The sequence below is a fragment of the Mirounga angustirostris genome, unplaced genomic scaffold (genome assembly GCF_029215605.1).
Source record: "Mirounga angustirostris isolate CCGP_5_RB_7025 unplaced genomic scaffold, mMirAng1.0.hap1 SCAF_9, whole genome shotgun sequence".
NCBI lineage: Eukaryota > Metazoa > Chordata > Mammalia > Carnivora > Phocidae > Mirounga > Mirounga angustirostris.
The window spans coordinates 5,283,221-5,308,621 of NW_026991717.1; the positions used below are offsets into that span (position 1 = coordinate 5,283,221).

The 25,401-nt window shown below is 43.8% G+C and overlaps 1 protein-coding gene across 2 annotated transcripts in view; it reads left to right on the top strand.

Moving 5' to 3' along the window:
• The first annotated feature begins 342 nt into the window (after positions 1 to 342).
• IQGAP1 (IQ motif containing GTPase activating protein 1) overlaps positions 343 to 25,401 on the top strand; it is a 100,172-nt gene continuing 75,113 nt past the window's right edge. For both annotated transcript variants that reach the window (XM_045899360.3, XM_045899361.3), the window contains exons 1-2: positions 343 to 483; positions 2,211 to 2,310. In XM_045899360.3, the coding sequence (XP_045755316.1) occupies positions 429 to 483; positions 2,211 to 2,310 (155 nt within the window). In that variant the 5' untranslated portion in view covers positions 343 to 428. The remainder of the gene's footprint in view (positions 484 to 2,210; positions 2,311 to 25,401) is intronic.

The following is a 25,401-nucleotide window of genomic DNA, read 5'->3' on the forward strand; positions in this document are numbered from 1 at the left end:
TTCTTCGTGCAACCTCCTCTCTGGTGTAGGAACGCTCCGCTCGTTTTCAGTAAGGCGGCCTTTTCCGTCCCCGACGCGCCCATGGGCGGCGGCCCGGGGGCGGGGCTCCAGGGCGGGACGGCTTTCCCCGCGGCGCAGACAGGACCCGGAGCTCCAGGGGCGGGCGGGCTCCGCCTCCTTCCTTCCACCTCCTGAGGGCGTTGCCGCGCAGGGCGGGGCTAGGGGCGGGGCGGGACCCGCCTCCTCCACGCCCGCTCCCGACGGCACGGCAGGGCGGGGCCCGCGGGGCGGGGCCGGGGCGGGGCCGGGGCGCGGGGCGGGGCCTCAGGGAGCCGGGCCGCCCGCGCACTCTGCAGGAGCTGTAGCTGCGGCAGTCCGCTCCTTCGAGGTCTCCCCGCTTCCTCCGCAGAGACCCGGGCTCGGCCGCCATGTCCGCCGCGGACGAGGTTGACGGACTGGGCGTGGCCCGGCCGCACTATGGCTGTGAGTGCGGGGGCTCTGCGGCACTGGGGCTCCGGGGCCGGGCTCTCTGCCTCCGGGGAGCCGGTTTCCCGGGGGCTCGGGCCGGCGGGAGGGCGCGGCAGGGCGGCTGCGGGCCGCGCGGACCCGGAAGAGCCGGCCGGGCCGGGCCGGGCGGCGGGAGGGAGGGGCGGCGGGCGGCGAGGCGCCCAGCCGGGTGTCCGAGGCGGTGGCGAGGACGCAGGCGGCCTCCTCGCCTGGGCCGGGGCGCCACGACCCGAGGGCCGCACCCAGCGCCTCCTGCCTTCTGGAGCCGCCGAGATTTCGGGGGGGACGGTTTCGGCTGAGGTGGCAGGAGGCCGGGGCAGGGCGTGTCCCGGAGGCCCGGGCTCCGCTCGCGCTTCTCGGGGGCGGCGCTGCCCCGACTGCCTCCTGCGAGCTGGACCCGGGGTGCGGACCTCCCCGGCCCCAGGCCAGCGGAGAGGGGCGGCCCCGGGCGGGCCGCTTCACCTTCCTCGGGCTTAGTTCCCTCGTCAGAGTTTCAAAAATTAAAACAAGAAAAAAAAAAAAAGCAAACGTATGACTTCCTCATTTTTCTGAACTTCATTTTCTGTAGCTGTCCATGGGACGTCACTGAACTGCAGGTGGCCGAAGGAGAGTCCTTTGGAATCCTTAGATTTCGTTTTTAGTTTATATTCTGGGAATAATGGCCCTTTTTTAGGATTATTTCACTCGACAGTTATGTCTGCGGTGCTGTGTCGCTTTGTGAAATTAAAGATGAGTAAGACCAGGCCCTGCCTTCCAAGAACGTTTTAATCAGAGAGGGACAGGTGGACACCCTAATGGATAGTAAGGTGTAATAAAGATAAAAGGTGCTGAACCAGCCGGGCAAAAGCAGTAGGGTGGGTACGGAGGAGGGGCTTGGGTGAAAGCAGTGAGAACCCAGGTAGCCACATTTCAACAGCCTTGAAGGATGTAAAGCTGGACAGGGCAGGGTGGGGTCAGAGAGGAAACTTGAGGATCAAGAGCATGAATCAAGGTCTTGAAGGGTAGAAGGGCACAGTGGTGGGAGGAGGAGGGGCAGGGAGAGGGAGACGAGTTTCCAAAATAGTTGGGGCCAAATTGGGAAAGGCCTTGAGTGCCATCCCAAGAAATTTGGAGTTCATGCCATACCCTGGGTGCCCATGAAGGAGGCAGATTGAGACGGACTGCCTGGGTTTGAGTCCGGATCCAAGCGCTTATTAGCGGTGGAGCTAAGATCACCCAGCCTGTTTCCTCATCTGTAAAACGGGAGTGATAATCACAGCAGGATTGTTGTGGGCTTCAGTGAGAGGATGCATGTAAAATGCTTCGCACAATTACTGCCACTTAGTTCTCAATGACTGCTGGCTTTGGTTATTAATAAAAAAGGGAAAACAACATGATCAGCTCTGTATTTAGAGAGAGTCTGGCAGATAGAACAAATTTGGGCCAAAATCTCAACTCAGTATTTTTCAAGTTACAATAGAATTTATTGTTTATGTTGTAAATAATGTTTATATTATCGTACTTTTAAAAGGGGTAAGATGAATGTAGTTGAAACCCTATAGTTCCTGTTTTAGGAGAGTCATTCTAGTACATCTGGCTGTCCACAGGTCCACAGGTTACCCTGCCTTTCTAGGTGATTAACAGGAGTTTGATGCTCTGGCATTCTTTTGTCACTCAGAAAGGTTATGGATTCTTGTGTTTACATTCTTTCTTTCATGTTTTAGCTGTCCTGGATAATGAGAGACTCACTGCAGAGGAGATGGATGAGAGGAGACGTCAGAATGTGGCTTATGAGTACCTTTGTCATTTGGAAGAAGCAAAGAGGTAAAGATTGGCCGGCTGGAGAGAAGGGAGCTGTTAAGGTGTGAACACAGATAAAGATCTCTTTGAATGTGTTGTAGGTGTGGAGGTAGGAGGCCGGTAGTTTGAAGGAATAAGTATGGGTAGGGTATTTACTCATGGGAGCAAGTAGCCTTGATGGCAGTTTATTGTGAAACTCTCTGATGGGCACTTACGTATTCTGAAAAACGTCCAGATTTGTGTTGTTTATTTTTGTGCTTATGATGCATGTTTTGGGCAGTACCAGCTATAGGGGAGAAAGAGCAGTTTTGGTTTGCAAACTTTTTCTTTTTTTTTTAACATAGGCTCCATTCCCAACATGGGGCTCAAACTCAGCACCCTGAGATCAGAAGTCACATGCTTTATAACTGAACCAGCCAGATGCCCCAGAAATAGCATGTTTGAAGTTCTTGGCCTTAATGTTTCACTGGTTCTTCACTGTTTTTGATTTATATATGAATTGGATTCATTTTCTGCTCGGTAGTGCCCTGGGAATAGGCCCATCCATTTGGCAGCATTCAAAGTTTACCAAAGTCAGCATCCTCTGCATTCTTCGTGAAGTGAACGTCTAAGGGCAGTTTTCCTTTTTTCAGATGCTCCAAGACCTTGTGGTCTTATTCTTAGAGTGTGGATTTGCTATCAGGGGTTCATTTCTTTTCTTTTGTTGCTTGTGTTCCTTTACAAGGTCCCCGGGCAGATAGATGTAATTACAGATCGTGTTTCCTATATGTGAGCTTTGGTGGAAAAGGCCAGCACAGGATAATGAAACGTATTTGTGATCAAAGTCTAATGAAAGTCAGGGATGTTTCAAATGGTGCTAAAAAACAGGAGTATTGGGGCACCTGGGTGGCTCAGTTGGTTAAGCAACTGCCTTCGGCTCAGGTCATGATCTTGGAGTCCCGGGATCGAGTCCCGTATCAGGCTCCCCGCTCAGCAAGGAGTCTGCTTCTCCCTCTGACCCTCCCCCCTCTCGTGCTCTCTATCTCATTCTCTCTCTCTCAGATAAATAAATAAAATCTTTAAAAAAAAAAACAAAAAACAGGAGTATTTTTGTTTTAGTTTGGTTAATTCTGAAAATCTTAAAACACTATAGGAAAGTCCAGAGAACAGTACAACAAACATCCTGTATTCCTGAAGTTACAAGTGTTAGCCCTTTTCCTTTTCCTCTCAAAAGACAAAGTTGGGAGTCCCTTTTGTGCCCCTCCCTGGTCCCATTTTCCTTTTTCTGTCCCTGGTGTTACCTCTAACATGCTTTAGAAAGTTTTTTTTAAAAGATTTTATTTATTTATTTGACAGAGAGCTAGAGAGCACAAGTAGGGGAAGCAGCAGAAGGAGAGGGAGAAGGAGAAGCAGGCTCCCTACTGAGCACAAGCGGTGGGGAGGGGCAGAGGGAGAGGGAGTAGCAAACTCCCCGCTGAGCAGGGAGCCCGATGGAGGGCTTGATTCCAGGACCCTGGGATCATGACCTGAGCCAAAGGCAGACGCTTAACCACTGAGCCACTCAGCGCTCCTAACATGCTTTAGGTGTTTTGAATCCAGGCTTCTTTTTTGAGCTTTAAAACTTTTCCTTTAGACTGTGGGGAGGGGATTAGTGGTGATTTAGGTGGGGCGAATGATAATGACACTTTCTATAAACAGAAGGTTAGACAGCAGGAAGTGAATATGTAATTAGAAAAGGGGGATGTTTCTCATACAAAGTTTGTAAGGGCCCCGTGGGGGGAAAAATATTAGGTCCTCTGTTACTTAAAACCGTGGACTAGCTCTAGTTTTTGGAAGGTCAAAGAATCTGAAAGCTGCAGCTGGTATCTGAGAGACCATCTTGTGCTCTGTGAAGCCTTAGGTGTCTCTGTTGAGGTGACCTGGGAATGAGAGGGAAGAACCCCAACTCCCTTCTCCATCTGAAGCAGTTCTGCTTTTGTTTTAATCTTGGGTTTCCACAGTAAAATTCCCTTTTAACAGAGGGTGTCTTGGCTGCCATTCCCTTGCTACCACTAATGTGGTTCAACTACTCCTCTGCTTTAACTGTTTCATTTCAGAGGCACCTGGGTGGCTCAGTGGTTGAGCGGCTGCCTTAGGCTGGGGTCATGATCCCAGGGTCCTCAGATTGAGTCCTGTGTTGGGCTCCCTGCTCGGCGGGGAGTCTGCTGCTCCCCTGCTTGCCCTTCCCCTGCTTGTGCTTGCTCTCTCTCTCTCTTGCTCTCTCTGTGTCAAATAAAGTAATAAAATCTTTAACTAACTAAATAGATGTTTTATTTCAGCGAGGACACCAGAGCCTGAGTTTGCATTGGTCTTCTTGACTGAGCAATAGTTTTTTGTTTTAAATCAATTCAGGGGCGCCTGGTGGCTCAGTCAGTTAAGTGTCTGCCTTCCGCTCAGGTCATGATCCCAGAGTCCTGGGATTGAGCCTTGCCTCGGGCTCCCTGCTCAGCTGGGTGTCTGCTTCTCCCTCTCCCTCTGCCCCACCCCACCGCTCGTGCTATCTCTCAAAAAAAAAAAAAAAAAAATCAATTCATACTGTGGTTCTTAACCAAGTGTGTACGTTAGATCACCTGGAAAACTTAAAAATACAGATATTTGGGCCTTACCACAGAGATTCTGGTTCAGTAGATCTGGGCTGGAAGATCCAGACACCTGTATGTTTTAAATGCTTCTAGTGGTTCTGATGGGCTCCCATAGTTGAGAAGCAAGATTTAAAAGGCTTTTAGAACTCAGCCTCACACTGGGTTATGATAGCCTGATGAGAATGGTGCTTTCTGTCCGTCACATTTCCTTCTCCGAGTGCTGTAGTAGCAAGGTACATTTCCATCTACTCTGGGGTGCATTCTTTTCTGTCAGATGTTTTTCCCAGGATAGAAAAGTAGCCTATTTCCTTCAACATTCATGGTCACCTGGGGGATTTTTTAGTTGGACGATTTTGCAAACTTAGGAAGTGACCAAGGCAGTGAGGCATTTGTGATAGTCTTTATTTTTCATGCTTTGGGTTGTAAGGAAGGGTATAATAATGGCATATTTCCCTCTTGGCCTGGCGTTGTGGAAATGTGCCTGGCTTTTTTTATGGAGGCAATCACAGGATGTGGTGGTGGTGGTGGTTGTTTAAAGCTTTGATTAGAAAATCAACTTTGGAAGCGTGTATTTAGATTTTACTACCAGAGAGGGCTAGGAAGAAGCCTGGGGATGTCCTGCAGAGAAAAGAAGACTAGGATCCCTATTGGCCATCTGAAGTGGCAGCTGCCACCCCCAAAAAGTGTCTGAGGTAAACCACAGACAAATCACCTGCCCTTCCGTATTAGCTGGGCCTTCAGCTCCCGTTGGGTGCTGCTAGGGCCCCACTTTCCCCTCTAGCGAGAGCCCAGTTTGCCTTTTTGGATTGGCCCCCGTCCTGTTTCCCTCACAACCTCCACGCCTCCCAAGTTGGAGGAGCCCCAGGGTCTGGAATTTACACCCCTTCCAAGTCCAGGAAGAAAGATCAGAGAGAGCCAAGGGAAAAAAGTTTCCCCTCTTTAGTTCTGTTTATAATACTGATGCTCCTCCCACTAAAAGCTCCCCCTTCGAGTACAGTGGCTGCATTGTGTATCCTAGGGCACTCCGTTTTCTCCCGTACCTGAAATAGAGCTCTTTCGTGAGAAGAGAGGAGATTGTGTAGAGAGCATGAACATGAGTGCGTGGAGATAGTGAGTGTAAGGGTGTTTGTAGAGAAATGACAGTTTTGTGTGGGTGTGGGTTTGTGTTTCCCTGAAAGGTTAAGTGCGAAAATTTAGGAGTGGTTCCGTAAAAGTGTGCCCTGGGTGTGGTTGGAAAAAAGAGAATATAGAGATTCTGCTTTTTCCTGTTTTTTTGGAGAGTAGCTTTAATATTGAAATTAATAAAATAGCATAAAACATCATCTGAGGATTCAGGGCTTCTTGCTAAGGGCTGCAGAGCAGACGAAGGACTTTAAATGTGGGTTTATTTTTTATCTTTTTGCCTGTTCTGATTGTGCTTTACATTTGTTTTGGCTAAGGAGCAGTTGTATGGTAGAGGTGTGTAACATTTCACTTAGTCGAGAGAGGTGAAATTTAAATATATGAGGTACGGTAGGGGCTCGAGTCTTAGTTGGGAGGAAGTATTGAAAGGGAAAGGTCAGAATGTCCACGTGAGCAGGCCCAAGAAGAGAACACATCAGGGCGGGCAGAACAGGCAATGTGCAGGTGTGGAGAACGTCTGAGCGGAGCCAGGAGAAAATTCAGTTCGGTTAAAGGTCACAGTAAGAAGGGTAACCCCAGCAGTCTTTGACGATGAAGCATGTGTTCTTTCAGAGGCTTGCTGTCATGGGGCACCTTCCTCTTGCTGTGTCCATATCCCACCTGAAGGGGCAGGGTGTCCCTGCCCCCTTATAGGAGGGGCTCTGGCTGGTTGGAGACTGTCAGAGACGACATGGTGTTAACAAGAGCACAGCACTAGACAGAGACACTCCTTCTTCTGTAATTTGGGGGAATTGAGAAAGTATCTTGGAAAGAAATCTGTTCTTGAGAACAGATTCTCTTTTGTGCATATGTCTTTGTTGTTGGCATTGAACAGGATGGGCTCTTTAGATCTCTTCTCTTCCTGGGATCAGAATTCCAGTAACATCTGGATATATCCAGGCTGGCACACTGTGATCATGAAAACAAGTTAAAGACATTTAATTAGGCAAGAAAATAAAAAATGGATAGGTGAGGTGGCTCGGAAGAACAGCTTGCCCACTAGCTTCTAGAATTCTCAAATGGAGGAATATCACTTCATTTTTAGGAGGTTGACCCATGCTCTCCTTTTACAGATGAGAAAACTAATTTAATTGCCTCATGAGACCCTGTGTGAGTAAGGAGGCCACATAAATGTAGCTACTTAATGGCACGTTTGATTGCAAGCTGGGTGCATTCATGTATTCATAATTACTAAATTGAAGTATGGCGTAGTATTTAGTCTTAACTCTTTTTTAAAGATTTTATTTATTTGTTAGAGAGAGAGAGAGAGAAGTGGGCACAGAGCAGGGGGAGTGGCAGGCAGCAGGAGAGGGAGAAGCAGACTCCCGGCTGAGCAGGGAGTCCGATGATGCGGGGCTCGATCCCAGGACCCCGGGATCATGACCTGAACTGAAGGCAAACGCTTAACTGACTGACCCATCCATGCACCCCTATTCTTAACTCTTAAAATGATGACACAGATGGAAAACCTATGTTCTCTTTTCTGAAACTTACCTTGGTGCACCTGCCTTGGGTAGACTCACTGGTAAGAAGTTGGTTGCATTTAAAGTGTATTTGTTAAAGTTGTTCAAACTAAGAGTGCTTTTGCACACGGTAACAATGTTACAAATGGGAGGATTCGCTCCTAGTGTGGCCAGAAAAATGTTTTACTGCTGTTTACCCTGTAGTATAGCTGAGACACTTCGCAAAAGTTACAATTAAAAAATGTGGAGAGTAGGGACGTCTGGTGGCTCAGTCAGTTAAGCGTCTGCCTTTGGCTCAGGTCATGATCCCAGGGTCCTAGGATCGAGCCCCGCATTGGGCTCCCTGCTTGGTGGGGAGCCTGCTTCTCCCTCTGCCTGCTGCTCCCCCTGCTTGTGCGCGCTTTTTCTCTCTCACTCTGACAAATAAAATGTTTTTTAAAAAATGTGGAGAGTAATCTGTATAGATTGGGCAGTCAGCTGTCGTTAGTGCTGAGTACTGAGCAAAGTCCTATGACTATGGTCTCGTAATAAAAGTCTGAACAAGGGGCGCCTGGGTGGCTCCGTCGTTAAGCGTCTGCCTTCGGCTCAGGTCATGGTCCCAGGGTCCTGGGATCGAGCCCCGCATCGGGCTCCCTGCTCTGCGGGAAGTCTGCTTCTCCCTCTCCCATTCCCCCTGCTTATGTTCCCTCTCTGGCTGTGTCTCTCTGTCAAATAAATAAAATCTTTAAAAAAAAAAAAAAAGTCTGAACAAAATGTTTTTAAAATCTTGACCGTTGAGATACGTGAAGTGAAAAGAATGAGGCCTTCAGTTTTGGCAGGTGTGAGTTCTGATTCTGGTTTTGCAAGTTGTTTAACCTGAGGGAGTGAGCCTAAATTTGTACTTTGCAGAATGGAGATACCCTGCGTCTTACGGAGGGGCTGCGAGGGTTACGTGCCTGGCCTAGTGTCTGAGCTATGGTAGGCACTCAGTAGATGTATTGTTTATCCTGGTCCCTGGGGCAAAAGCAGATTTAATACGAAGATGATGAGGCATTAATAAACGTTTCTGGAGAATTATCTGGGCACTTTCAGGGTCCTAAAGGTTGGTAGCCCTAGTTTTTCACTTCATACTTAAGCTTTTGTTTGGAAGGAAACGCTGGAAATAGAGGATACCGCTAGGGAGTAGAGTGGGCGTGGAGGGTGTGAGAAGACTTTTCCTTTTTATTTCAGTACGCTTTGGTATATTTAAAACGCTTTTTACAATGATCATGGATTTTATAATAAAGAAAAAAGGAAGGGCTTAAGTAAAAGGAAGAACCATCTACATAATTTTTAGATAGTTGCATTCACAAAGTTAGATTTTTAAATTGCTATATTATTGTCTTAATTACTATTTTCAGTGGTTATATAACATCCATGATTTATTTAGGCTAATTCCAGTTTAAAATCGTATTGCTTTGATTGCTGGACAGTTTAAACATTTTCCCCATGTACTTGTTTATCAGTTTTATTATGCAAATTGTTGATGATGTTTGTCTGATAGGGTCATGAGCTGTCTTGTAATACGGATGTCACAGCCTTCTGTTGTATTTACTGCCAACATTTTCTCTTGATTTTTCCATTTGATTTGTTTTTTCACTCTACAGAAGTTTATTTTAATTTTTTTTGAAGATTTTATTTTTAGGTAATCTCTATGTGGAGCTCCAACCTACAACCCCTGGCTGACTGAGCCAGCCAGGCGCCCCTGTACAGAAGTTTTAAATTTTATGCAGTTTAGGTGTTAAATCTTTCTCTTTGTAATTTCTTCTATCAATTCAAAGCTTAGATAGTTTAATTTCTCTAAAACCTTGCTAAAATGTGAAGTTTTTTTTTTTTTTTTTAAAGATTTTACTTATTTATTTGACAGAGAGAGACACAGCAAGAGAGGGAACACAAGCAGGGGGAGTGGGAGAGGGAGGAGCAGGCTTCCCGCCGAGCAGGGAGCCCGATGTGGGGCTCAATCCCAGGACCCTGGGATCATGACCTGAGCCAAAGGCAGACGAAGGCAGACGCTTAACGACTGAGCCACCCAGGCGCCCCTAAAATGTGAATTTTATATTGTTGACTTTTCTTTGATTTAATGGTTTAATTTTTCTTAGAAATCTAGGTCTTTAAATCTCTTGGTGTTTCTAAATTACTCCGTCATTTAAAAGCAATCTTGGGGCGCCTGGGTGGCTTAAGCCTCTGCCTTTGGCTCAGGTCATGATCTCCTGGGATTGAGCCCCGCCCCCTCCTTGGGCTCCCTACTCAGCGGGGAGTCTGCTTCTCCCTCTCTCTCTGCCCCCTGCCCCCCACCTCATAAAAACAAAAAACAAAACAAAAACCCCACAATCTTTTTACTAGCTATTAGCAATTGATATCTACTTTGTCAAATATTAAATTATGTATAGTTCTGTTTCTAGACTCTATTCTTTTATGGCAAAATTAATTTTCCTTTTTGTTTTTTTTAAAGATTTTATTTATTTTGTGGGGAGTGGGGTAGAGGGAGAGAGAGAGAATCCCAAGCAGACTTCCCCCTGAGCACAGAGCCTGCCCTGGGGCTCAATCCCACTACCAGAGCGGAAACCAAAAGTCTGAGACTCAACCCACTGAACCACCTGGGTGCGCCTATATTTCTTTTTTCTTGAGAAAATGTGTAGGACTTCATTTTCTTGTACTTACTGAGAAACATCTAAATGAAGCTAACTTGATTTTAGCTCCGTGACAAGTAACTTGTTTTTTTTTGTTTTTTTTTTTTTCACAATTTTTCATGATTTGAAACTTGCAAAAAATTCTTGTTTCTCAAAGTTTCCTCGAGTTACGTATTAGAGTCGATGTTGGCTTAGTAATTTGCCTGTAATGTGGAGACTCTTGATTTACGTTATCTTTTTTTGTTTTAGCTCTAGGAAGTTGTTAAACCTTTAATAATTGGTTCTGATTTATTAGTTCTGTCTTAGGGTACCTGTTGGTAGGTTAGATCTATATAGTTTGTTTTATGGCTCTTCTTCATTTTGTCTGTTTATGTTAAATCAGCATTCTAGATAGGCGTCTCACATCTATGTTCTGATTTACTAATTTGATTTTCTAATGTCTTGATTTTTTTCCTGGTTCTGTTAATGATAGTTGCTTTGTCCTATTGCAGTTTTCATTTTGGACTGTTAACTCTTTTTCCCTCTCTGTTCTTGTTAATAGATGAAATGGTCTCTAATTAGTTCATGAAGAATATAGTGTGACACATACAGCATTCTTTTCACGGGGAAAAAAGGAGCTTGCAGCCAAGAGTTGGGTTAAATACTTTACCAGTTCCCCTTATTTTCAGTAAGTCTTGGAGTGGGTGTGACCACAGGAAACTAGTGTTAACTGGCCAGCTAAGTTTATGGATTGTCCACCAGTCAAGGTTGGGAAAGTCTAACTGGGCTAAGTGGGCCATTTGTTTGATCGAATTTGGCATATATTTCTTCTGGTCTTCAAGGTCAGAGTAACAATTGTGTTTATATATTTTAACGTTCCCAACGAAAAAATAGTAAAAATATATTTGAGGGCCTATGTTGGCATGTTCTAGGAATTTAATTTTCTGGCTTTGCATGGTGACCTGTCTCTGATTTCTGCATAATTTCTTCTGCTTCAAAGTTTAGCAATTTGGGGATCTGTTGGTGGTAGGACCTGTTTAGAACATTTTTAAGCCATGTGGTATTTGACGGACTCCTCGCTGTTTCCAATTGAGCTGCTAAATAAAACTCCTTCACAGGAAGTATTTGTGTAAGAAAGTGCTGGTAGGCAAAGTGAGACCATCCGGAAGTGATTCATCTGACTGGGCTGTTTGTTTAAAATTTGGGACTTGGTTGCGTAGAGACCATATCTTTGAGCAAACTGCGTGAAGTGCCACTTGAATGCAGAGGTTCTGTTCCCTACCTGATTGAATCAGGACTCTGCTGCTTGATTTTTCTTCTAGAGGAGCTCCTGGTATTCTGATTGATCCCTGTGCCTTGACAGTGTGTGAATCAAACATCTTAAACATATAATAAGCGAAAGATCTGGTTAATGTTTTACTTTGAAGAAAAAGTTTACTTGCTTAAGTTTGAATGTTGCTTTTAAAATTTTTTTCTTCTAATTCTGTCAGGAAGAATTACTTTGTTATTTTTTAATAAGGTATTTTATTACAGAAACCTCAATACTTCAGATACTTTTACAACAGCTAAAAGGAAACAAACTAAAACCCCAAAACCCCCAAACCCAACCCTGCAATTTGCAAGGACGTCATGCTAGAAGATCTTTTCTGTCTGCCCCAAGATCATTGTCCTCCTCTGCCTTGTCACTGTCATCCTAGGGACCGTTTATTGAGCACTTACCCACGAGGCACCGTGCTAAGCACTTTTATATATGCGTTGTCTGACCAGCTGTTCTTGAAGGCCCATGAGGTGCTTACTCTTCTCTACATTTAACAGAAAAGAAAGCAAAGTTCCGAGCATCTAGTAAGTGGTAGATCCGGATTTCAGGTCTGGCAAGTACTTACCAGGTCAGTCTGCCACTCAGTCCTCCTGCTTCTAAAAATACTGACAGCAACAGTCACTACCGGTAATGAAGCAGAATGATGATGAACTTGATAACAGCACGACTGCATATTTTTCTTTTCATTTTAAAGAGGAGAAAAAATGAATTAGTACCCCTTGTCTGCCGGTCTTGTACCTACCCGTGCAGTCCCGAGCCCCGCTCTGTGTGACACCATGATGGCTCTGTCAGCCTCTGTCCCATGGAAGGGGCAACAGTCAAGTCCACCATTTACGTCAGCTGGCTCCGGGAGATGTTAACCTCGGGGCTGTCTGACGGGCAGCTGCTCTCCGCGCCTGCCCGCTGCTTACTGCAGTCTCCGGCCTGCCACTCTGACTGTATCAGGACACTTCCCCGATGTGTCTCATGTCTTGTTTTGTTTTGATTTGTCTCATATCTTTGTGTCTAGTTGGAGTGTTGGACTCTTACACTCTTTTTATTCAGTGCAGAGCTAAAGATAGTGATGGGCATACAGAAGTAGCTGTTAAGTGTTTGTTGATTGGTAAAAGATTTATTCGTGCTTTGGAGAGAGAGAGTGAACACAGGGCCTCCTGGCTGGCTCAGTCAGTGGAGCGTGCAACTCTTGATCTCCGGGTTGTGGGTTTGAGCCCCATGTTGGGTATAGAGATGACTTAAAAAATAAAATCTAAAAAAAATAAATAGGATAAACATAAAATCTAAGTTAAGTGATTTTTATAGGTGTCTAGAAACATGATACTGGTCTGTGATAAATGTGTATGTTTAACTTTTCTGACCTAACTCCTGCTCACTAAGACTTTCCCTGGAAGTGGAAATGGATGCAGTAGGGATGATATAGTAAAATACGGGGACTCTGGGGAGGCCAGAGAGTTCCCAGTTGCTTTTCTTTTTCATAACCTGGTATCTGCTTTTGATTCAGCTCAGAAAGGCATTTCTTCTTCCTACTTGCTTATTTTTTAAATAATGACCTCATGCAGACAGGAGTGGCAAATTGGATTGGAAATTGCCTCGGATCGTTTGGCAAGAGCTGTATTTTTTGGTGTTGTGGGTGGAGGACAGTCCTGTCTAAAGGCCTCTATTTCTTCTTTACTCAGAATACCTTCCTGTTGACTCACTGGAAATCATAACGAAAAGCAGAAGGAACATTGGAGAGGCAGCTACCAGCCCAGGGCTTGGCTTCTGTTGGGGCAGAAGTTTGGTGACTGAGAGGATGCTGGCTTTAGGCAAAATTATGAGACTTTTTTAGTGGAAGGAAAATACTATTATTGTGATGGGTATTTCTCCATAAGGTAGAAAATAGCAACCTATTTCTAGGGATCATTAATCGGCCACATAAAAATCAAAATATTTTCCTGAATAGGATTAGTGTTCTTAAAAACTGAAGCAGAAGGAACCGAAGTATAAAAGGAGGGAATGAGGCAAAATTAGAAAAGGAAAAATTGAAAAGAAGGAGGAAAAACCTATGATCATAGTAGAAAAATGATATAAAAATAATTTAAATAGAAAAAGCCTCACAGTATAGCCAATTATTTCATTCGAATAACATATGCAGGGGTGTCTGGGTGGCTCAGTCGGTTGAGCGTCTGCCTTCAGCTCAGGTCATGGTCCCAGGGTCCTGGGATCGAGCCCCGCATCGGGCTCCCTGCTCCGCGGGGAGCCTGCTTCTCCCTCTCCCTCTTCCTGCTACTCCCCCTGCTTGTGGGTGCCCTCTCTCTCTCTCTCTCTGTCAAATAAAAACAAAAAACCCAAATAACATAGGCAGATCAGATGACCTTTAGAACAGCTAAAAGAAAACAAAATTTACTTACTACTTACAGGACTATTGTAACAAAATGTTTTTCTGCCTTGAAAACATACTGTTAGGTCATTAGTTTGGACAGTGTTTCTTTTTTTAAAGATTTTATTTATTTATTTGAGAGAGAGAGAATGAGAGAGAACACATGAGAGGGGATAGGGTCAGAGGGCAAAGCAGACTCCCTGCCGAGCAGGGAGCCTGATGCGGGACTTGATCCTGGGACTCCAGGATCATGACCTGAGCCGAAGGCAGTCGCCCAACCAACTGAGCCACCCAGGCGCCCTGGACAGTGTTTCTTAATCATTGATTGAATTGGTAGTGCTAAGCAATGGTTTGACTTTGAGGGTTTTCCTTTGAAAAAACTTGAGAATTCCCACAAAAATATTTTTTAGGCAGATTTTAGCTTTTTATTTTTATTTTTACTTTGTTTTTTTTTTTTAAGATTTTATTTATTTATTTGACAGAGAGAGAGAGACAGACGGAGCAGAAGCAGGGGGAGTGGGAGAGGGAGAAACAGGCCCCCCACTAAGCAGGGAGCCCGATGCGGGGCTCAATCCCAGGATCCTGGGATCATGACCTGAGCTGAAGACAGACATTTAACGACTGAGTCACCCAGGAGCCCCAGGTTTTAGTTTTTTAACTAAAACTTTTTTCTTAATCATTAAAAAAAAATAGATAATACATGAACCTGATACTTAGAGGCTATGCTAGGGTATACAGTGAAAAAAAAAAAGTCTGTGTCCCAGCCACCCAGTTTTTCCCCGGATGGAACCACTGTTTTGAATATGTGTACTTCAATATTCAGTACATAGAGATACCAGTTACTTTTATTTCCTTGTTTAGAAGTGATAGTGCACTATACATTCTGCTTTGCATCTTGTGGCTTATTCCACGAGAGTACATTAGAGTGCCTCATCTTTGTCTTCACAGTTGCACAGTTCTTCAGTGTATAGATTTAACCTACCAGTGCACATTTCCCCCCAGCTTTGCTATTATAAATAGTGTTGTAGTTAGCAACTTTGTATGTTTGCCGTCTTGCACTTGTGAGTATTCTTGTAGGATAAATTTCTAAAAGTGGAATTTCAGAGTCAAAGGGAATGTGTACATTTAGTTTTGATAAATATTGTCAACTTTCTCCGTGTGGGGGTTGTTCTATCCTCAGTAGAGGAGAGGGCTGCTTTACCCATAATTTTACCAACCTGGAGTATTAATAGTTTTATTGAATATTTGCGAATTTTGTAGGTGAAAATGGTATTTCATTGTAGTTTCATTTTCATATTATCTAACTTTGAGTGAAGCTGAGCATCTTTTTTTAAAATTATTATTATTATTATTTTTAGGTAGGCTCCACACCCACTGTGTTAAAACCGTGAGATAAAAGAGTCACGTGCTCTACCAACAGAGCCAGCCAGGCATCCCTGAGCATCTTTATATATGTTTAAAAACCATTTGTATTTCCTTTTCTGTCGGCTGTTTTAGTAAAATCCTTTGCTCATTTTTCTGTTGAGTCATTGGCTTTTCTTTTCTTTTTTTTTTAAAAGATTTTATTGAGAGTGCGAGAGAGTGAGCACAAGTGGGTTGAGGGGCAGAGGGAGAAGTAGACTCTCTGCTGAGCAGGGAGGCTATGTAGGCTCGATCCTGGGATTTAAGGATCATGACCTGAGCCGAAGGCAGATGCTTAACCGACTAAGCCACCCAGGTGCCCCGAGTTACTGGCTTTTCTTACTGATTTGTAAGAGCTCTTTATATATTGAGGGAATTGACTCTTTGGATGCCATATGTGTAGTAAGTAATCCAGTTTGCCCTTTAACTTTTGACTTTAAGGTTTTAAAAATAATTTAGACTTTTATTATTATTTTTAAAAATAATTTAGAATTTTAAAACATTTTTTATTTTATAAATGTTTTTTATTTTTAGCTTTTAGGCTTTATGTCATTTTTTAGAGTGCCCTTATTTATACTGATAATATACAATAACATTCCCCTGTGCTTGCTTCTAGTATTTTTACAATGTAAAGACTTTTAACATGTAACCCTTTGATTCATTTTGAATTTATTTTTGGTGTGAGGAGTGAGGTAGAGATCCTGCTTTATTTATTTATTTTTTCTAGATGATGTTTGGATAATAAATACTGATCATCAACTTGGCTCTCTCATGAAATATGCTCTGGGGTTTGCCATGCCTTCTAGTCTATGAATTGAGATCTTAACTTTTTTTTTTTTTTCTTCAGAACAAGGCAGGTTCAACTGTTGATTTCTGAAACATAAAAAGATCATTTTAGAGAAATTAGCTAGAATTTTCCAGAGTACTTTCAAGCAAGTTGTATTGTGCTGTTAAAAAAGATTAATAGTGTGTAATGAAGTTGGCATTGAGAAAACAGGTTTTAGATTAACAGCGTTGGCATACATACTGTGAAGAGATGAATCAACTTGCCAAACTACCATAATTTATTCTTTGTGTTAAAGGAGACTACAATTCAGAATTTGAAAACGGTGTGGCTGACTTTCTAGATCACTCTTTTTTGAGGTGTATTCTACTAATGAGTGCTGTGGCATTAAGAAAGAAAGGGTTTAGTGGTCAAATTTCAGAAATTATGGATTAAGCCAAGTTAAACAGATTATTTAACCTGTGGGTTAAATCTTTATCATGGACTGTAAGTTCTGACTCTCCAAGGGAGAAGATCGTGTAAGCAATACTTCTTAAACCTAGTTTACTATCAGACTCTTCTCGCAGACCATCTTTCTTAGGACTGGTGTTCCAGAGTTGTGCTTTTTTTTTGGTTTTGTTTTTTAATTTTTATTTATTTATTTTTTAAGATTTTTTTGTTTTTGTTTTTTTAAAGATTTTTTTTTTTTATTATTCATTTTAGAAAGAGGGAGAGAGGGAGAGTGTAAGTGGGGCAAGGGGCAGAGGGAGAGCAAGAATCTCAAGCAGATTCCCTGGCTGGATCTCACGATGCAGAGGTCATGACCTGAGCCCAAACCAAGAGTCCGATGCTTAACTGACTGAGCCACCCAGGGACCCCTGTTCCAGAATATATTGGTTTGGGAAATGCTGTTCTTTGCCAGAATAATGGATTTGAGGGACCATTTCAATTAAGAATTTGGGGCATGTTCATGGTCAGTTCTCAACTGTTTCACGTTTTACCTGTAGTTGCTATTCTTCGAGTTCTCATGTTCTTGGCTTAGCTTAAATTAAAGCCATTATTATAGGTATAATTGCTGAACTGTCATCAGTGATCTTTAAGGCATTAGGCAGAACAGAAGTGTGGTTTTTTTTGTATTTTGTTTTTTTAGGAATGTGGTTTTTAAAAGTGGAGGAGGGCAAATGTACTAATTATTAAAAAGGAAAAGGAGGTACCACAAATTCTAGTCTAGCAAATTAGTCTTGGGCAGAATTCCTAGCATAGTGTCAAATAGATGGCTTATGAGCACTTCGTGAGGAAAGAAGTGATGCTTAGGAGTCAACCAGGACTTCCCGAGACAAGCCCTTTCACATTAACATCATTTTCTCTTGGACAGGGTCACCAGGTTGGTGAATCAGAGAAACACAGTAATGTCTAGGTTTTAGCAAGGCATTTGCAAGTATGTCTCATGAAACCTTAGTGACAGGCTGGATAAATGTGGACTAGCTTGTAAGGTAGTTAAGATTTATAGCCATTTGAATAAACCATATTCAAAAAGAGCTGCTAGATGAGGAGTGACTGCTTAATGGATGTGGGCTTTCTAGTGGTGAAAATTTTCTGGAATTAAATAGTCATGGTGGTTGCACAACATTGTGAATATACTAAAAAAACATTGAATTGCATACTTTAAAATTCAACATAAATGGTGAATTTATGTTATATCAATTTTATCTCAAGAAAGGAGCTGTTAGGTTTTTAAATTCAAAGAAAGCTCTCTAGGGCGTGTTACAGGTAAAACATTTTTATTGGGACTTATCAGTGATGTGTATTGATTGAGTTTGACTTAATTGCTGGAGGGGTGGTTAATACACTGCATGAAAGTTCTGCTTTCAAAATACCTTGGATCTAATGATGAGATTTAATAGTGATAAAATGTGACATCCTACACTGGGGTGTAGTTGCAAATGGAGTGTCTAGGTACAGGATAGAGTAGTTGCATTTACGGGAATAGCATTAGTGGGAAAATTGAACAAAATGAAACAAATCTGTGTTGTTTATCAACTCATTAATAGAAATGTGGTATATGCAAAAGGAAAAGGTGGTTCCATTGTCCTCTGCATTGATTAGAGGCTACCTGAAGTTGGCCATAATTTAAGAGGGACCTTGACAATAGTCTAGAGCAGGGATGATAGATACTTGGTGGGATTCTTTCACACCCACAGCAGGCACGGCTGATAGACCAGAATCCTTTTCAACAAAGGACCTGAGGAGCCCCTCCCAATCAGTGGATGTTGGCCCACTGGTTGAGACATGGTTATTGCTCAAGGACTAGGGCATGTTGAATGAGCCTGACCACGATGATAAAAGGTCTATAAATTATGATGTATGATGAATCATTGAAATGACCAAGATTATTTAATATGGAGACAAGGTTTCCCTAGAAATGTAGAATCTCAGAAGTGCGATAGTCATCCAGTATAGGAATTCATTCAACTGTTAACATTTTGCCTACATTATTTTTTTTAAGATTTATTTATTTGAGAGAGAGAGAGTGTGCACATGTGTGCAGAGAGGAGGGGCAGAGGGAGAGGGAGAGAGTCTTTTTTTTTTTTTTTAATTTATTTATTCATGAGAGTCAGAGAGAGAGATAGAGGCAGCGGCAGAGGGAGAAGCAGGCTCCCCGCCCAGCAGGGAGCCCGATGCAGGACTCGATCCCAGCACCCTGGGATCGTGACCTGAGCCGAAGGCAGATGCTCAACCATCTGAGCCACCCAGGCGTCCCGAGGGAGAGAGTTTTAAGCAGACTGCACTGAGTGCAGAGCCTGAAGCAGAGCTCAGTCTCATGACCCTGAGATCACATGACCTGAGCCAAAACCAAGAGTTGGATGCTTAACTGATGGTGCTACCCAGGCACCCCAACATTTTACATACATCATTTAAAAAATCCCTGAAAAATGGAAGAGGGGTTCGATTTATCACGTGTGGTACCAGAGGAACAGAACCAGGCAATGGAAATCTGTTTAATATGAGGAACTTTTTTTAAAAAAGATTTTATTTATTTATTTGAGAGAGCGAGAACAAGCAGAGGGAGTGGCAGGGAGAGGGAGTAGTAGGGTCCCCACTGAGCCGGGAGCCCGATGCGGGGCTCTATCCCAGGACCCTGGGGTCATGACCCGAGCCCTAAGGCAGATGCTCAACCAACTGAGCCACCCAGGTGCCCCTAAACGACTTGATAACATTCTATTGCTCTCTCTCTCTTTTTTTTTTTTTTTTTTCTGACGGCTAAAACAGTGGGGAAAAGCACTTCGTATAAAATAAAACAGGTAGAAAGCATTTCTGGGTTCTGTTCAGGACCCTCTAATAGAACTGTAGAGAAGATGGTGAAAGCTTAACGCAATCCTGTCCTTAGGGGATTTACAGATTAATTGGACAGATAGGGCATCACCATTTCAGAAGTTACTCAGCATCAAAGGCTGAAAGGTTTAACTAATGTCACAAGACAATCTAAGGCTGCCAATGAAATGATGCAGTTAAATGTGTGAGAGTTTAGATGAGGGAAAGATTATTTTATGGCAGAGTTTTGCACAATAAGCTGAAATTAGAAGGGAGAGAAGGCAAAGCATAAATGTACATATTTTTGTGTTCCTTTAGAGTTGAGACTGTCTTTTTCTGCTTCTTGGTATCCAGGAGTACCCCTTCCACAGTGCTTTTCCACAAAGTAGATGCTCAGGAATATTCATTTGAATTGGTGCAAAGCTGTGTGGAGTGTGGGGGTTGGGGTGGTTAAGAGAATTTTAGTATTGTGGGGATAAGAGCTTAGGATAATTTGGTGTGCCTGGGTGGCTCAGTCATTAAGTGTCTGCCTTCGGCTCAGGTCATGGTCCCAGGGTCCTGGGATTGAGCCCCTCATCGGGCTCCCTGCTTGGCGGGAAGCCTGCTTCTCCTTTTCCCACTCCCCCTTCTTGTGTTCCCTCTCTCGCTGTGTTTCTCTGTCAAATAAATAAATAAAATCTTAAAAACAAAGAGCTTAGGATAATTTTATTATTATTATTATTATTATTATTATTATTATTATTATTATTTGGTTATGATTGAGACCTCAGTACTATAGTCCTCTGAAGCATGAGGAAAAGAACAGTTTGTGTCATTCAGCAGTTACTTATTGAGCACCATGCTTCAAAGATAAATCAGAAAAGGATCCCACCCTTATATACTTAAATAACTATATTAAGAGGTAAAGAGATATATTAAGAGGTAAAGTTTAGAGGAAGTTTGGAGGAAGGAGAGCTTATTTCTAAGGGTAGAGCATAGAAGAGTGCATGGAGGAGGTGACTTTTGAAAGTAACATTTGACTTGTCAGGTGGGTGAGGCCAATCAAAAATTTTACCAACTCTTTATTCTTAGTAGTCCTCTCCATCCCTAGCTTCCCATATTATGGCTTGATGACCTTTACTCTCTCTACAAACTCTCAATTTCTCTGACCCTAGGGGTGGCTGGATGGCTCAGTCGTTGAGTGTCTGCCTTCGACTCCGGTCATGATCCCAGGGTCCTGGGATCAAGCCCCGCATCAGGCTCCCTGCTCGGCGGGAAGTCTGCTTCTCCCTCTCCTGCTCCCCCTGCTTGTGTTCCCTCTCTTGCTGTCTCTCTCTCTCTGTCAAATAAATAAATCTTTAAAAAAAAAAGAAATTCTCTAACCCCAACAAATTTATCCCGTCTCATTTAGCATGCCAGCTTTACCATAGCAATGGAAGTATCTTTCTTCCTAAGACTCTCTCTTTTTTTTAAGATTTTATTTATTTGAGGAAGCGAGCAGAAGAGCATGAGCAGGGGGAGGGGCAGAGGCAGAGGGAGAAGCCGACTCCTCGCTGAGCAGAGAGCCTGATGCGGGACTTGATCCCAAGATCCTGGGATCATGACCTGATTTGAAGGCAGATGCTTAACTGACGAGCCACCAGGCGCCCCAAGACTCTATCTTCTATGTGTGGTTTGGATCCTGTCCCCTCTTGTCTTCTAGGGTCCTTATTCCAGTATTGTTTTCTTAACTATAACTTTTTTTCCTGCTGATTCTTTTTTCTGTGGTACATAAACATCCTCATCCATTCAAGATCTACTCCCTTACTACTAGGCCCTACTCTGATTATTGTCCCATCTTTTTTTTCCTTCAGGAAAAACTTGTCTGTATTCTCTGTGTCCACTTCTTTATCTTAACTCCTGTGGGTGTGATTTGTGTGCCCTCCTTTCCCCCACTGAAATTTCTCTTGCTTGAGTCACTGATGACCTAATTGTTACGTCTGTTGGAAAATTTTCAGTACTTTTTTTTTTTTATGAGAGACACACACACACACACACGAGGGGCGGATGGGGAGGGAGAGAAAGCATTGTAAGCTGGCCCCAGTGAGAAGGCCAAAGCAGTCTCCTGACCCTGAGATCATGGACCTGAGCTGAAATCAAGAGTCAGATGCTTAACCGACTGAGCCATCCAGGGGCCCTAGTATGTATCTTTCTTAATCTCGGTGGCATATGACACTCTAGTCTGTTCACTTCATGAAATTTTCTTCCTTTTAACTGGGTAGTTTTTATACTTTTTTAAAAAATTGTATTTATTTGTCAGAGAGAGAGAAAGAGCACAAGCAGGGGGAGCGGCAGGCAGAGGGAGAAGCAGACTCCTCGTGGAGCAGGGAGCCCGATGCGGGCCTCAATCCCAGGACCCTGGGATCGTGACCTGAGCCGAAGGCAAGACGCTTCACCAGCTGAGCCACCCAGGCGTCCCAGCTTTTTATACTTTTTGAATTTTGACCTTTGTATATATATTGCCGATCTAAGAAAGTAAATTCAGGTAGCACCTCCTCGAGGGAGCACCTACCCTTACTCCAGGTCTGAGTTAGATGCTCGTCTCTTGTGTTTCCACCCCTCCTCACCACCGTATCTTTTTAAATAGCTTTTCACAATATATTATAAATTCCTTATACTTTTCTCTTCCCTAATACACTGTGAGCCTCAGAGGGCAAGGAGTTTGTCCTTAATGAGTATGACAGTTAACCCCTCCACCTGATCTATTCTCACTAAATACTAGATCTGAAAATTAAATTTTTGACCTATGACTTGTTCTATAGGCTCTCCTTGTTCCTGGGGCTCTAGCAGCTGCAGCAGTAGGCTGTGAAGAGTTAGACTTGCTTTTGCAAAGAAATATGTACCTGTCTTCTGCCTTGTAGAGGACTCTCACCTGTTTCTTTTCTCACATGCTGCTCACAGCCAGCAGTAACTGGGCTGCAGCTGCTGAGATTTAATATCACCTAAGTTTAACTCAGTTTGAGGATTTTTTTTTTTCTTCATTTAAGGTTAAAAGGTCTTTCACGCTTTGTGATAGATGGTAAAGTAGAGATGGAGGGCTTGATGGATCAAGCGTCGTAATGTTTCCCTAGGCTCTGCATCGGAAGACTCTGGGAGTGAGCAATTAATCCTTTTAGCCCAAGGACTTAAAAAAAAAACAAAAAACAAAACTTCGTTGAAGTAATAATTTACATGCCATAAAGTTCTCCTATTTTTTAATGTACAACTTAATGATTTTTAGTAAATTTACCAAAATAGTACAATTGTCACCATAGTGTAGTTTCCATCACCCCAGTAAGAACGGGGACTCTTGAAATATGATAACCATTAGACATTTAATTTTGACACATAGACTTGACACAACTTATCCAGTTCAGCAAAGAGTAAAATTATTTGCTCAGAGATGGGTCTGTGTTAGGTATCAAGAAACACAGAGGTAAAATAAGTTACTTAAGAAGAAGAACAAAGTTTCCCTTCTGTTTCTCACTCATTCTTTTTCTTTTTATTTTTTTAAAGATTTTATTTATTTATTTGACAGAGGAAGACACAGCGAGAGAGGGAACACAAATGAGAGAGGGAACACAAACGGGGAGTGGGAGAGGGAGAAGCAGACTCCCTGCCGAACAGGGAGCCCGATGCGGGACTCGATCCCGGGACTCCAGGATCCTGACCTGAGCCGAAGGCAGTCGCTTAACCAACTGAGCCACCCAGGCGCCCCTCTCACTCATTCTTATAGCTGTTCAGATTGGCTTAATTTATACTCAAGTTTCTTTTTTTTTTTAATTTTATTTATTTATTTGACAGAGACACAGCGAGAGAGGGAACACAAGCAGGGCGAGTGGGAGAGGGAGAAGCAGGCTTCCTGCTGAGCAGGGAGCCCGATGTGGGGCTCGAACCCAGGACCCTGGGATCATGACCTGAGCCGAAGGCAGCCGCTTAACGACTGAGCCACCCAGGTGCCCCAAGTTTCTTTTAAAGCAGATACTATCAAGGTTTCTCATGTGCTTGCATGGCTTGGAAAACAAGCCTTTATCATTTCTTGCCTGGATTACTGCTGTCACTTCCCAAGATCTTCCTCGCCCCTGTACCGATCCCTCCTCCTCATCCATACTGCTTGGAGTGATCTCTCAAGTTATATCCGATCATTTCATCTCCCCCCCCCTTTTTTAAAGTAGGCTCCATGCCCAGTGTGGAGCCCAGTGCAGGGCTTGAACTCACAACCTTGAGCTCAAGACCTGAGCTGAGCTCGAGTCAGACGCTCAACTGACTGAGCCACCCAGCTGCCCCTGATCATTTCATTCCTATTTGAAATCCTTCAGAGGGTCTGTACATTCTCTTCCCTTGGCCTGACATGTTTGCCCCCTGAACATCCCCCCGACCCCCCTCACCCCACACAGAGTCCTTCAAGACCTAAAAGCCATTTTCTCTGAGAAACTATCCCTAATTCCCTTCCTTCTTTAGGTGGTGAGTTCTTTATTGAATACTCTGCATTCATTTCTCTCTTTTTTTTTTAACCAACTGGATTGAAATTACTAGGCTATTTCCAGTGCCTGGATGGTGCTTAGATGTGTTAGTGTCTTAGTAGAATCCTAATTGCCAGGAAAGACTGCCCAGCTTGCGAGGTTTTCGGCAGCGAGTAACCCTGGCATGTGGGGGCATTTGCTGTGCAAGCTGGGTGTGGTAACCGGAGGAGCAGCTCCTGGAGGAACCGAATCTCGATGGTTTGGAGTAGTCAGTTCCGGCATTGGTATGTTCCCCTCTGTATTGCACTGAGCTGGGAAACCACTGAAGTCACGTGCTCGGCAGAACTCGTTCAACTCGTTTCCTCCTCACAGATCCCTAATTCACATTCCCACCCTGATTCTTTTCTCCCAATGCATGCTCGAGGTCTGGGCTTGTTTCAGCGCTTACCGTGCTAAGAGTTCTCTGAATACTGATTTCTTTGTCTTGCTGTCTAGTGGAATGGGTAGGGCCAAGCGTATAGTCCCTTTGACAAATGCTATTGGTAAGACAAGGTAGGCAGGTATTAGACAGGCTCCTGGGTGTCAGGCTCTACAAGGAGGTTTATTCCTGGGATCCAGCTCTTTGATGCACGTACTCCTGTATATGTAACGCGGGTACACAGTGCCCATTATTTAGAGCCTGTTGGTGTATGTTTGCATACAGTATCTCATTTGATCCTCCTAACAGTCTTACTGTGTTTGAGGACAGGAAACTGAAGTTCAGAGAGGTTAGTTAGATAAGTTGTCATTCTTATTTCCTTCCCTCATTACTCAGGGAAGAAGTGGGTCTGTTCCTTTCCATAGCTAGTGCCCCCTGTGTTCTTTAGAATGTTGCCTTCTTCCTTGGCTCTTTATTTCTTGTCTCTTCAGTCCCCTCAGCACTTGTTGCTTTCTTGCAGCCTGCAATTAAGTGCCTCTTCCTGAGTCATAAAAAGAGAGAGGTGCCGGGGCGCCTGGGTGGCTCAGTCGTTGAGCGTCTGCCTTCGGCTCAGGTCGTGATCCCAGGGTCCTGGGATCGAGCCCCGCATTGGGCTCCCTGCTCGGCCAGGAGCCTGCTTCTCCCTCTCCCACTCCCCCTGCTTGTGTTCCCTCTCTAGCTGTCTCTCTCTCTCTCTGTCAAATAAATAAAATAAAATCTTTAAAAAAAAAAAAAAAGAGAGGTGCCTTCCCAGGACATGCCACCACCTCACACCAACCCTTACTCCATTCCTCCAATTTCTCTTCCCTTCTTAAACTTCCTGAAAAGGAAGTCTACTTTGGCTGTTTCTAGTTCCCCACTTCTACTTGCTTTTCTAGTTGTATCCCTCCCCCTGCTCACCACTCCACTAAGATCCCCCTTATGGGGGGGTCACAGATGGCCTTCCATGTTTGCTGCATCCTTTTCCCTTTGCCATCCACCTCTCTGCAGCATCGAAGTTGGTGACCTCTCCCAGCTTCCTGAAAAGTTTTCCTTCCTTGCTTGCCATCATGTGATTCTCTCATGGCTCTCATTTTACCATAGTCGTCACTATTCTTTGTAATACGCAGCACTTAAGTGTTGGTGTTCTCTGAGGCACAGTCTTGACCATTTTTTAAAGTTATTTATTTATTTTTATAAGTCACCTCTGCACACAGT